This window comes from Thamnophis sirtalis, unplaced genomic scaffold (assembly GCF_051295495.1).
Source record: "Thamnophis sirtalis isolate CommonGarterSnake01/CBP01778 unplaced genomic scaffold, rThaSir2_p1.2 scaffold_19, whole genome shotgun sequence".
In the NCBI taxonomy this organism is placed as follows: Eukaryota; Metazoa; Chordata; class Lepidosauria; order Squamata; family Natricidae; genus Thamnophis; species Thamnophis sirtalis.
The window spans coordinates 537,013-550,587 of NW_028261399.1; the positions used below are offsets into that span (position 1 = coordinate 537,013).

At 47.1% G+C, this 13,575-nt stretch overlaps 2 protein-coding genes across 2 annotated transcripts in view; both read right to left on the minus strand.

Moving 5' to 3' along the window:
• SCYL1 (SCY1 like pseudokinase 1) overlaps positions 1-4,786 on the minus strand; it is a 33,002-nt gene extending 28,216 nt beyond the window's left edge. The window contains exons 1-3 of the mRNA XM_087703064.1: positions 4,588-4,786; positions 2,903-3,043; positions 846-968 (exon numbers count right to left, since the gene is read on the minus strand). Coding sequence (XP_087559190.1) covers positions 846-968; positions 2,903-3,043; positions 4,588-4,704 — 381 coding nt within the window. The 5' untranslated portion in view covers positions 4,705-4,786. The remainder of the gene's footprint in view (positions 1-845; positions 969-2,902; positions 3,044-4,587) is intronic.
• Positions 4,787-8,647: 3,861 nt separating this feature from the next.
• LOC106552698 (gonadotropin-releasing hormone II receptor-like) overlaps positions 8,648-13,575 on the minus strand; it is a 31,818-nt gene continuing 26,890 nt past the window's right edge. Inside the window, exons 3-4 of the mRNA XM_087703065.1 lie at positions 10,714-10,918; positions 8,648-9,557 (exon numbers count right to left, since the gene is read on the minus strand). Coding sequence (XP_087559191.1) covers positions 9,121-9,557; positions 10,714-10,918 — 642 coding nt within the window. The 3' untranslated portion in view covers positions 8,648-9,120. The remainder of the gene's footprint in view (positions 9,558-10,713; positions 10,919-13,575) is intronic.

Below are 13,575 nucleotides of genomic sequence, written 5' to 3' on the forward strand. Positions count from 1 at the left end.
TCTCCCTCCCTTCTCTACTTCCTTCCTCCTTTCCTTTCCCTTCCTTCTTCCCTTCCCTCTCCCCTACTCCTACTCTTCCTCTTCTCCTTCCTATCCTCTTTCCTTCTCTTTCTCTCCCTTCCATTCTCCTCTCCTTACTTCTTTCTTCTTTCCCCCTCTTCCTTTCATTCTCTCCTCCTCTCTCTTTTTTCCCTCCCTTCTCTACTTCCTTCCTCCTCTCCTTCCTGTTCCTTCTTCCCTCCCCTCTCCCCTACTCCTACTCTTCTCCTTCCTACCCTCTCTCCTTCTCTTTCTCTCCCTTCCATTCTCCTCTCCTTACTTCTTTCTTCTTTTCCCATTTTCCTTTCATTTTCATTTCCACTTACTACCGTCACAACATCCCCATGGCCACATGAGTTACATCTGGATGCCTGACAATGGATTCATATTTATGACCATTGCCGTTCCCCCCCCCCCCCGGGATCACATGGTCCCCTTTTGCGACGTCCTGACAAGCCAAGCCAGTGAGGATGCCAGAATCACTTAACAACTGCCTTTCTAACTTACCAACTGCAGTGATTCACTTAACGACAGAGGCAAGAAAGGTGATGAAATGTGGCAAAATTCAATTAACCAATGTTTCATTTAGCAATGGAAATGTTGGGCTCAGTTGTGGTCATAAGTCGAGGACTGCCTCTGTGTGTGTGTGTGTGTGTGTGTGTGTGTAATATAATCCCTATTTCGGTTAGGTGGTGACTTGGAACAGTCACTAAGCGAACAGTCATAAGTGGAGGACTACTAGTATGGAGGAGTCTAACCCAGTTCCCCCACCCCCTCCCCACGATACCGGCCTTCCCAGCACTCACTGCAATCTGGTGAAGACCCCAGGAGATTTCTGCCTCGCTTAGGCTCTTCCCGTCTCCCCGCGACTCCAGGTAAGCCGGCAACGGTGTCACGGGCTCGGTGACCACGTGTAAACTCTTCTCCGTCTGCAAAACCAAAGAAGGAAATGTGATTCTCACCATGGGGGAATATGGGGGCTGGCGGGGGGGACGGGACTGCAGGGGAGCGTGTCATGAAAACCATCACAAATGGTTGGGCAAACAGACCTTTGCCAGCACCCCAAACACACAGCAGTGGCTCTTCTGTCCCAAGGACCAGCCCATAGATTTCCTCTGCTCTCCTCTCCTCTGCCACATCTTTTCATCTCCGCCCCCTGCCTTTGATCCCCAGAGCTAGAGTGGGGCTTTGCTAGGAGCCATGGCTCTTCCGTCCCAAGGACCGGCCCATAGATTTCCTCTGCTCTCCTCTCCTCCGCCTTCTGCACATCTGCATGTCAGGCGCTGAACCTCCAGGCTTGGGGCTGTTGACTCTCCATCTGGGAGCTGACGGACAGCCCAGGCTCCACCTCTGGCTCTCTCTCTCTCTCTCCGACAGCTCCCTTCCCTCTCACCCCTCTGATGCTGACCCTGAGTCCCACACCTCCTCCTCCGATTCGGTTGTTGGAGGGCTGGCAGCCACAACAGCCTAGTTGCAAATGTGCTGGTTCCAATAGAAGAGAACATTTGTAGCTCGGGGATGGACTGCAGGGTCCCTGGTGTTCTCTGAGTTTGGTTAGTTTTCTTGCAGATTTTCTTTCACAGGGATAAATCACATTTACACAGCTTTGACAAAGGACAATAGAAAAGCTAAGAAGGAAATAACAAGACCAGGAAACATTCTCTCTAGGAGGCAACAGCCAGATAAGCAGGGATTAACACCAGACAAACAATGGAGCAGAAAACCGTTTCCCTGATCCGGGAACCACCAAGGAGAAAATCACACTGAACCAAACGACTGTATCTAAACAGGGAACAAATTCCATATTCACACATGCTAATGATGTTGGGTCATGACACGTTTGCAAGGCAACAACCAAGCTCAGACAACTGCAAGGGGCCCGCAGAAAGAGAAAGCCAGATAAGCAGGGATTAACACCAGACAAACAATCCAGCAGAAAACAATACCCTAATCAAGGAGAAAACCTTCTCTCCATCAAAACAAGGAAGGGATTTTATATAAACTGTGCAAACTCCACACTCACTTCCAACTGATGATGTTACCTAGCTAGACAATGAAACATCTCAATCAATGAAAATACTTATAGCTCAGATTTGAAATGAGAAGTCCTTGATACTCAACAACAACAACAACAATAATTGGAGCCTTTGGAGCAATATTTAAAGGGCTACCTCGCTATTTGGAAACTCTAAATTTATCAGACTAGAACATTCTGATTCTACAAAAAACCACCCTACTTGGAACAGCTTATATTCTCCGACGTTACCTTAACAGTTCCTAGGTCCTTGGTTAGGACTCGAGCTGTTGAGCTACCAACCAGCCCCAAAGGCTGTGAATCTCACCAAAGATTAACCAGTAATAATAATAAATACACACACACACACCTGCAACGAAAGATTCAGCATTGCAGGAGATGCCAGAGTCGAAGAAAAAGAATTGGAAAAAATCACGAAATATTGCGACCTGGCCATCGAAACTACACGGCTATGGATGAAGCATGTAACAGGGATACCCCATTATCTTCAGGGCACTTGGCACCATGTCCAAGAATTTTACAAGATACATCCATAAATTGCAGCTTCCTGCAATAACACCAGCGGAACTGCAAAAAACTGCTGCTCGGAACATATTTTAAGATACCTGGTTGATACCTAGGATGCTGGCAGCAACCCTATCAACCATTAACACCAGTGAATGGTGTTTGTGATGCATATTTGAATGTTCAGTTGGCTGAGTTTCATGTTTAATGAATGAAATATAATAATAATAAATATATGCATCTGCAACGAAAGACTCGGCATTGCACCCCAAGGGGTTTTGCCCACGTTTCAAATGTCCATTGTTCAGATCATCTGTAAGATACCTCTAAGCCATCAATGTAGGATAAGATATTGGGGTGCCGGAGGGTCTTGAGGAATCTAAAGGCTGTTTTGGCAAGCTGGATCTGCTCTTCGGAACTCGGCTTCACCTCGTGAACGAAAAGGGAGACAGGTTCTCCCGTGGTCTGCAGAAATGAAAACGAACAGGAGTGAGAGAGAGAATGGTGGTCCTTTGTTAGCCACAATCGGGCCACAATCAATGGTCAGTTCTTCAGATCCAAGTGGCCCCCACTCGTCTAGGTTTATAAGGGCCATGAAATCCTAGCTAGTCGCTAAGAGGAAGGGGGCTTGTCACTTGGTTGCGTTTATCATCTTTTTATCTCTGTCATTTCTGGTTTACTGATTTAATTGTAATTTTATGACAACTGGCAATTCATCAGTGGATTGGATTGCCTTATGGGTGTTCCATCACTGGAGGTTGTTTTCCAAAACAAATTGAATCGGGATGATATGAGGCCTGGAAAAGGGGGGCTGGACTAGAAGACCTCAAGGGTCTCTTCAAGCCCTATCATCATTCCAAGTCCATACATCTTAAAGCATCTTCAGGTCCCCCAGGCTGAAAACCCCTCAATAGTGCAGTCTTCCAATATTTGAGGGGCTGCCACAGAGATCAGGGGGTCAATCTATTCTCCAAAGGCCAGAGAAGGAAGAATGGAGGGAAACTGACCAAGGAGAGATTCAACCTGGAAATAAGGAGGAATTTCCTGACAGGGAGAATAATCAACCCATGGAAGAGAAGTTGCCTTCGGAAGTTGTGGGAGCTTCATCCCTCAAGAAGAGACTGGGCTGCCCTCTGTCAGAAGTGGTGTAGGGTCTCCTGCTTGGGCAGGGGGTTGGACTAGATGACCTCCAAGGTCCCTTCCAACTCTGTTAACCTGTTAAATATCGGAGGACTTCAATTCCCAGAATTCCCCATCCAGCAAAGCATATCCTATCATGGCTGGGGGAATTCTGGGAGTTGAAGTCCTCCGATCTTAAAAGGGGCTAATGAATCCCATTGCATCCCCTAAGGATGCAAACCCCGTCCCCACCTTCCTCCCTCTACTGCCCCCAAGGAAGGGGACCCCCCCCAAAAAAACTTGCCCCTTCCCCCAAGGGGAAACTCCTGCATAGCTCCCCTTCCTCTTTTGCAAAGACCCCCGCCCCCTTCCCCTTCTCTTCCCTGGGGGACCCCCTCCCCACCTTCCTCCCCTCTCTCAATGGGAGACCCCTGGCAGCCCCCCTCCTTTGCAAAGACCTCCCCATTTTCCTGCCTGGGGGACTCCCTCCCCACCTTCCTCCCCTACTGCCCCCCAAGGAAGGGGAGACCCCACTCCCACCTTCCCCTTCTCTTCCCTGGGGGACCCCCTCCCCACCTTCCTCCCCTCTCTCAATGGGAGACCCCTGACAGCCCCCCCCTCCGTTCCAAAGAACCCCCCACCTTCTTCTTCTCTTGCCCGGGTGACCCCTTCCCCCCTCATCTTCCTACTGCCACCAAGGAAACGGAGACCCATCCTTCCTTCCCTCCCCCAAGGGGAGACCCCTACCCAGCCCCCCTCTTTTGTAAAGACCCCCCTCATCTTTCCATTCTCCTGGCCGCCCCCCCTGCCCCCTTCCACCCCTCCCCCAAGGGGAGACCCCTGCCCAGCCCCCCTCCTCCCCGGACCAAGGCAAAGACCCCCCTGCCCACCTTCCTCCGCCCGCGGTGCAGCTGCCAGACGCCCCCCGGCTGGGTCAGCGCCGGCTCCGGCGGGGTGGCGGCCTCGAAAGGGAAGTCCCGGATCGGGTCCCGGGCGAAGAACCACATCCTGGGCCGGGAAAGGGGCGCCCGGGCGCAGCAGCAGTAGGAGCCGCCAAGTCAGCCCAGCCCAGCCGGGCAACGTCAGCCTTCTCGGCCGTTGCGAGCAGGAGAAGGAGGAGCCGGCCCCGGAAGTGCTTGGGAAAGAGGGCGCCCCCGAGCGCGTGCAGAGTGCCGTGGGGTGGTGGTGGTGAGAAACGTCTCCCGGCGGTGCATCCCTCATACACACGTGCGCGGGGCCGACACGCGTCTTGCAAACGGCATGCAAGCAGCAGCCCCTTTGCTAGCCAGCCCCTCCCTCCTTTTTTAAGTGTGTGTGTGTGTGTGTGTGTCTACACGTGGCCCGGGGAATACGTGTTTGGGGTTGCATTCCCACGGATGCACGCAGACCTGGGCTTTGCTGGCAAAAGGGCGGAGCGTGGGAAGCCAGAAGGCTTTGCAAGCAGGTTGCACAAGGAAGGGAGGAAGTGGGCGCCACACTGTAATAAGTGCAAAGAAAACACACACACACACACACACAGAGAACTATCAAGGTGTTTCCTGGGTGAGGTGGTTTCCGATAGAAGGAAAACGGTCCAAAGCAGAGAAAACCCCGCAGAAAATGGCCCAGAACAACAACAACAACAACAAGGTCCTACAGCACTTTGGCCAGCTGGAAGTTGGGTGGACTTCAATTCCCAGAATTCTCCGGCCTCTTAAAGTGGCCGTAGCCGAGAAATACTAGAAGATTCTGAGAGGAGGGAAGGGAAAGAGGCAAAGAAAGGGGAAAGGAAAAGAAAGGGGGTAAGGAAAGGAAAATAGGAAAAAGGGAAAGGAAAGGAAAACAGAAGGAAAAAAGGGTAGAGAAAGGAAAGAGGCAAGGAAAAGGAGATAGAAGGAAAAAGGGAAGGGAAGAAAAACAAGGAAAAGAGGCAAGGCAAGGAAAATAGAAAAAGGGGAAAGGAAAACAGAAGGAAAAAGGGTAGGGAAAGGAAAATAGAAAGAAAAGAGGCAAAGAAAGGAAAACAAGGAAAAAGGGAACAGAAATAGAAGGGGAAAGGGAAGGAAATGAAAACAAGGAAAAAGGAAAGAGAAGGAAAAGAGGCAAGGAAAGGAAAAGGAAATAGAAGGAAAGGAAAACAAGGGAAAGGAAAGGAAAAGTACAGGAAAATAGAAGGGAAAGGAAAGAGGAAGGGAAGGAAGTAAGGAAAACAGGAATGAGAGAGAAGAAAGGTGAAAATTAACTTAGAAACATTTTTTTTTAAAGCAGCCATTTCAAAAGTAAGTTCAGGACCTGTTACAGGTAGTCCTCGACTTATGACTGTAATGGGCTGCCCCTTATGGGCGCAAGTTGAGACAGTAGTTAAGCAAGGCACCCACATGATCATCTCATGCACAATTAAGCCCACAATTTCTGCTGCTAAGTGAGACAGTGATTAAGTGAGCTTTACCCCACTTTACAACCTTTCTTGCCACAGTTGCTAAGTGAATCACTGCAGTTGTTCACTTAGTAACACGGTTGTTAAGTGAATCAGGCTCCCTCATTGACTTTGCATGTCTGAAGTTTGTAAAAGGGCAATCGTGTGACCCCGGGACACTGCGACCGTCATAAGTACATGCCAGTTGCCAAGCCTCCAAATTTTAATCATGTGACCATGTGGATGCAGCGATCGTAAATTGCTTTTTTAAAATTTAAATTAAATAGCAAAGGTGGGATTAATGGGAAAAGTTGGGGGGGGATTGGGGAAAGGTACTAAAACAATAGAATTTAAAAGGAGAAAAAAGAATGGAAAGAAAAAATATAAAAATTACAAGAACAAGAACAAGCGAGACGAATGGATAGAGAGAAGAGAATACAAGAGAAGTGAAGAAAATGGTTGAAAGGAGGAAAGAAGGAAAAGGATTTACTAGTAGAATAGAATGAAACCTAGTAAATATATCTATTAACGGTATATATTCAATACAATGTGAGGGAAATAGATTAATACTATTAATTGTGAATAATTAAGTGAAATGTTTACTATATAAAATCAAATTTGAGGATATATGTTATTGATACTAAAACAGAATAATAGATGGAAATGGTATGTTAAATTTGATTAACTTGGAGAGGCAAATAATGATATCGTTTAGATATTAAAAAGAAATTAAAATGAAGTTGGAAAATATGGAAAGAAAATAAGATGACTGAAAAGTGAAATGAAAATATGATGAAAAATGAACTATGCATAACAGAAGATGTAAAAGGGGGAAAACACTTTGTTTATAAAAGAAGTTAAATATGTAATCAAAAAATAAAAAACATTATTTCAAAATAAATCACTTTTTTTCAGTGCTGTTGTAACTTTTTGCAGAAAAAAACCAGTACTAAATAGCTAAATAAAACATGGTCAAACTCTCATTGTCAGATAATATTTGTTAAGAACATATCTACAAGTTTGTGTAGTGTACAAAAACTTCCTATAGAAACGTTCTTAACAACCATTATGGTATGTGACAATGAGAGTTTGACCATGTATGTTTTATTTAGCTATTTGGTTTTGGGGGGGTTTTCTGCAAAGAATTCAGGTGTTTATTTGAGGGCTTCTGTTTAGGATCTCGAGCATTTAATGATTTCAATTTGGAAACTGGAGCACTTATGAAGAGAAGGACCAGGGGAGACAGGAGAGCATCTTCCAGCATTTGAGAGGCTGCCCCAGAGAGGAGAAAGAGGTCAAGCTATTCTCCAAAGCCCCCGAAGGCCAGATAAGGAAGAATGGATGGAAGCTGACCAAGGAGAGCTTCAACCTGGAAATAAGGAGGAATTTTCTGACAGGGAGAAGAATCAACCCATGGAAGAGAAGTTGCCTTTGGAAGTTGTGGGAGCTTCATCCCTGGAAGCTTTCAAGAGGAGACTGGACTGCCCACTGTCGGAAATGGTGTAGGGTCTCCTGCTTGGGTGAGGGGGTTGGACTAGATGACCACCAAGGTCACTTCCAATTCTGTTAATATGTTAATAAATGGTGTAGGGTCCCCTGCTTGGATGGGGGGGTGGACTAGATGACCTACAAGATCCCTTCCAACTGTTATTCTGTTATTTCATCACTGGAGGCTTTCAAGAAGAGACTGGACTGCCATCGGTCAGAAATGGTATAGGGTCTCCTGCTTGGGCTAAGACGTTGGACTAGATGACCTATGAGGTCCCTTCCAATGCTGTTAATCTGTAAAGAACAGAATTTGCCTTTGGAGGTTGTGTGAGTTTCATCACTGGAGGCTTTCAAGAAGAGACTGGACTGCCCTCGGTCAGAAATGGTGTAGGGCCTCCTGCTTGGCTGGGGTGTGTGTGTTGGACTAGATGACCTCCAAGGTCCCTTCCAAATCTGTTAACCTGCGTTGCACTTAAAAAGAAAGTCCCCCCCCCCAGCTGCAATTGTGAAAAATAAAAAAGATTTACAGAAGGGTGAAAATTATTTTTAGCTCTCCCCCTCCAAACAAAAAAATGTATCAAAATACTCAGTCTGCAAATACAGTTCAAGGCCAGTTCAGTCACGCTGTCATGGAATTTTATTTTATTTTTATTAATCAAATGTATATGGATGCCCATCTCAAGATTGTGTCTTTTATTCATCAGATGAGACACCTCTGAATCTATGAGAGTGCTCAGATTGCCTTGGAGGATGGCCACAGACAATGATAGCTGGTCCTCGACTTGACGACCATAATGAAGCTCAAAATTTGTTAAGGGAGTTTTGCACCATTTTACGACTTTTCCTGCCGCAGTTGTTAAGTGAATCACCGCCGATGTTATTTTCTAAGACAGTTGTTAAGTGAATCCGGCTTCCCCATTGACTTGGCTTGTCAGAAGGCCGCAAAAAGGGATCACATCATCCAGGGACACTAACCGTCATAAATATGAGTCAGTTGCCAAGCATTTGAATTTAGAATCGTGTGACCATGGAAATGCTGCGACAGTCATAAATGTGGGGGGGGGGGGGGGGGAAATTAAGACACTTTTTTTTCAGTGCTGTGATAATGTTGGTCACTAAACAAATAGTTGTAAGTCAGGGACTAGTGTTTTCCCCAACTGATTCAAAAGTCAAATCTCACTGGATCATTTTATCTGAACCTCAAACGGGATCTCGTTTGCTTCCAATTCAGATAGGGGTCATAATTCGATTTATTTTTCCTCGTTCTGGAATATTCCGGAATGTACCTTTTTTTCAGGACTGTGGTAACTTCGGTCACGAAACGAATGGTTGTAAGTCGGGGACTACCTATGTTTTCTCCAACTGATTCAAAAGTCAGACTCAAATCTTGATGGATCATTTAATCTGAACCTCAAACGTGATCTCGTTTGCTTCCAATTCAAATAGAGGTCATGATTCGATTTTATTTTTTCTCGTTCTGGAATATTCCGGAATTTACCGGAAGGAAAAAGTAGCCCAGCGGTCCAAGTCGGCTGGCTGTTCAGACGCAGCTCTCTGCCACTTTCTCCTTCCTGGTCCAGGCCACTTTTGGACTACGGGGAGATCCTGGTTTGCATGCCCAGTGGACTCCCATCTCTGCCCTGGGGCCGTTGCTCATGGTGGACGCCCGCCCAGAGGCCATGCGGAGAGACGGTGCTTTGGCCAACTTCCTGCTGGGCCGGAAGCAATAGACGAGCGGGTCGAGGCAGGTGCTGAGGAGGCCGAAGAGGAAGAAGATGTGGCCGAGCGAAGGCGGCACCTGCTCCCGGGTCAGCATCTCGGGTGAGAACCAGTACCAGAGGCCCAGCAGATAGTAGGGTGTCCAGCAAGCGACAAACGTCAGGACAGTGATAGCCGACATCTTCAAGGCGCGGATCCGGATTTGAGGGATGTTATCGCGTGAACAGCGCAGACGGACCTCCCTGGATTTTGGCGGCACTGCAGGAGACAGAAGGCGACAACAATAGAGACATGTTTTAGGGTTATGTTGTGGACTGTTGCCCGCCAAATCAGAGGAGGCGGTGGCGTGGAAGTCAGGGTCAGCATCAAGGTGGGTGAAGAGGGTGGGGGTGGGGCAGAGCCTGGGCCGTCTGTCAGCCCTCTGATGGAGAGTCAACAGAGGTGGCTGATGAGGAAGAGGAGGAACAGCTGGGTCCAGTGCCTGATGCACAGATGTGCAGAAGGCAGAGGAGAGGAGAGCAGTGGAAATCTATGGGCCAGTCCTTGGGGCGGAAGAGCCACGGCTCCTAGCAAAGCCCCACCCGAGCTCTGGGGATCAAAGGCAGGGGGTGGAGATGAATAGATGGGGCAGACGACCATTCATCTCCTTGCCGGACGGACTTGTAAGCCTGTGGTGAGAGAGAAACTTTTTGCCGGGTCTGCCGGCTCCTCATAAAGGAATCTTTGAGTTCACTTCAAAGGGTTGGTCGTGTTTGGGGAGCTGGGTCAGAACAGGTTAATGATGGGTTCTTGAACAAACCAGGATTGGCTCCATTCAGAAAGGACCCTGAGCCCCAAGGAAACCAGCTGTATCTGGGCGTGATGCCCTTCAAGAGCCTAATGGTAAAGATGCCAAGCTAGAAACTGGGAGACAGGGAGTTCTAGGCCCACCTTGAACATGAGAGCTCTCTTTCAGGCCATCTCTAGGAAACAGTGAGTTCTAGTTCCATCTTAAGCACAAAAGCCGGGTGGGTGCCTTTGGGCCAATCACCAGGAGACGGAGAGTTCTAGTTCCGCATTGTGCATGAAAGACAACTGAATGACTTTGGACCAATGACCAGGAGACGGTGAATTCTAGTCCCGCCTTGTGCATGAAAGCCAGCTGGGTGCCTTTGGGCCAATGACCAGGAGACGGTGAATTCTAGTCCCGCCTTGAGCATGAAAGCTGGCTGGGTGCCTTTGGGCCATTCCTTTTCTCTCAGCTCATCCCACCTCACAGGGTTGTTGTGAATAAAAAAAAGCAAGATGGCGAACAATGTTCGCCATCTTGAGTTATTTGTAAAAAAAACCCTTCTACTGGCAGCTGACCAGGCCACTCTCCCTCCTTTCCCAGGGAAGCCCCCCCCCTCCGCCGGCACCTGTCGAGAAGCCTCACCCTGTGCTTGGCTCATCATCCTTGAGATCTCGACCAGAATGCGGGAATAACAGAGCACCATCACCAGCAGAGGCACCAGGAAGAGCCAAGAGAAGGTGAACATGTTGTAGAGCGTTTCCTGCCAGTGCGCCCCAAAGCTGCCCACTGTGGCACATTGGACGAAGTGGGTGGGCTGGGACCGGCTGACCGTGTGGAAGACAAACATCTGCAAAAACAAAAACAAAAACCAAAAAGGCCGTTTCCCGTACAAAACACACAAACACAACATTAAGATTTCGATTTCAGTTCTGGTTAGAGCAAGCCTTGAGGCAGAGTAGTGTTTTCGAGGCGTGGCCCCTTTAAGACGTGTGGACTTCAACTCCCATAATTCCCCAGCCAGCTGTGCTTGCTGGGGAATTCTGGGAATTGAAGTCCGCACGTCTTAAAGGGGCCACGCTTCAGAAACACTGCCTTAAAATATGGTTGGCTAAACTCATCAGTCCCTCTAAAGGAGATTTCTAAACTAAATACATATAGATGTCAGATAGACATATACAGAAAGACAGATGGGAGAGAGAAACAACAGAAAAGAGAGAGAGAGGGAGGGAGGGAGAATAGAAGGATAGATGGATTGATAGAAGCATAGATAGATGGAGGAAAGACAGGCAGGCAGGCAGAGAAACAGATGAGAGAGATGAGAGATGGAAGGATAGTTTGATAGATATATAGAGGGAGAGAGCGAGGGAAACATAGATGATAGGTAGGTAGGTAGGTAGGTAATATAGATAAAGATATACAGAGAGAGAAAGAGAGAGAGAATATAGATATAGATAAAGATATACACAGAGAGAGAGAGAGAGAGAGATTAGAGATAGATAGATAGATAGATAGATAGATAGATAGATAGATAGATAGATAGATAGATAGATGATAGATAGATGGATGATAGATAGATAGATGATAGATAGATGGATGATAGATAGATAGATAGATGATAGATAGATAGATAGATAGATAGATAGATAGATAGATACACAGACAGACAGACAGAAAGATGGATAGATAGATACACAGACAGAAAGATGGATAGATAGATAGAGAGAGAGAGAGAGATAAATAGAGACAGAGAGAGAAAGATAGAAAGATAGATACAGAGATAGACAGACAGACAGACAAATAAATACAGAGAGAGAAATAGAAAGATAGATAGATACAGAGATAGACAGACAGCAGACAGACAGAGAGATACAGAGAGAGAGTGGGAAAGATAGATAGATACATAGACAGACAGACAGATACAGGTAATCTTTGACTTACAAACATTTGTTTAATGATTGTTCAAAGTTACAATGGTACTGAAAAAAAGTGACTTACAACTGATCCTCGCACTTACAACCAATACAGCCTCTCCACAGCCCCATGTTTAGAATTTGGGTGCTTGGAAACTGGCACGTATTTGCATTAGTTGCAGGATCCCGGTGTCGGAATCAGAATCAGACTAGAGCTGGAAGGGACCTTGGAGGTCATCTAGTCCAGCCCCCTTGCTCAAGCAGGAGACCCTACCTATACTATCTAGTCCAGTGTTTCTCAACCTTGGCGACTTTAAGTCCTGAGGACTTCAACTCCCAGAATCTTTGCTGGCTGGGGGATTCTGGGAGTTGAAGTCCACAGGACTTAAAGTCGCTTAGGTCGAGAAACACTGATCTAGTCTCTTCTTGAAAACCTCCAGTGATGGAGCCCCCACAATTTCTGGAGACAAGGACCGTGGGGTCGCTATTTGTGATCCTCCAAGCCAGCTTCCAGCAAGCCAAGCCAATGGGAGAAGCCAGAATTTGCCTAACAGCTGCTTGGCTCACTTAACAACTGCAGTGATTCATTTATCAACCATGGCAAAAAACAAATGGGTAAAATTGAGCATGACTCACTTGCTCGGCAAGAAAAATTCTGATCTCAAATGTGGCCGTAAGTCAAATAATATCTGTAGATAGAGATACCTTTGAAAGAATAGGAAAGGTGGAATGGAAGAGGTTGTTGGAACTGCCTGCCTCTAGATTTGAATGTAGGGGTCATGTTGGGTGGCATTTTCTTGTTTTCGTAAATTTAGATGACTTCATAATCCACCCAGAACACATGAGAATGGGATGGGTGGAAAGTAGACCTAGGAGAATCATTTCAAAGGCAGGACGGGGGTCTTTGTCCTTTCTTGACATTGGTATGATACAGATAACAGATTAACAAAGTTGGAAGGGACCTTGGAGGTCATCTTGTCCAACCTCCCCACCCCCCCCGCTCAAGCAGACCCTGCACCATTTCTGACAGATGACAGTCCAGTCTCTTCTTGAAAGCCTCCAGGGATGAAGCTCCCACAACTTCCGAAGGCAACTTCTGTTCCATGGGCTGATTGTTCCCACTGTCAGGAAATTCCTCATTTCCAGGTTGAATCTCTCCTTGGTCCGATTCCATCCATTCTTCCTTGTCTGGCCTTCATGGAAAATAGCTTGATCCCCTAACTCCTCTCTGTGGCAGCCCCTCAAATATTGGAAGATGCTCTCCTGTCTCCCCTGGTCCTTCTCCTCCCTAGACTAGCCAGGCCCAGTTCCTGCAACGATTCATCAGATGTTTGAGCCTCCAGTCCCCTCATCATCCTGGTTGCTCTTCTCTGCCCTCTTTCTAGAGTCTCAACCTCTTTTTTAAAGGGTGGTGATCAAAACTGGATGCAGTACTCTAGGTGTGGCCTTACTAAGGCTTTATAGAGTGTATTAGTACCTCCCTTGATCTTGATTGTATCCCTCTGTTAATGCAGTTTAGGATTGCATTGGCTTTTTTGGCTGCTGGCTCCTATTTAGCTGGTTGCCCACTAAGACTCCAAGATGCCTCTCTCAG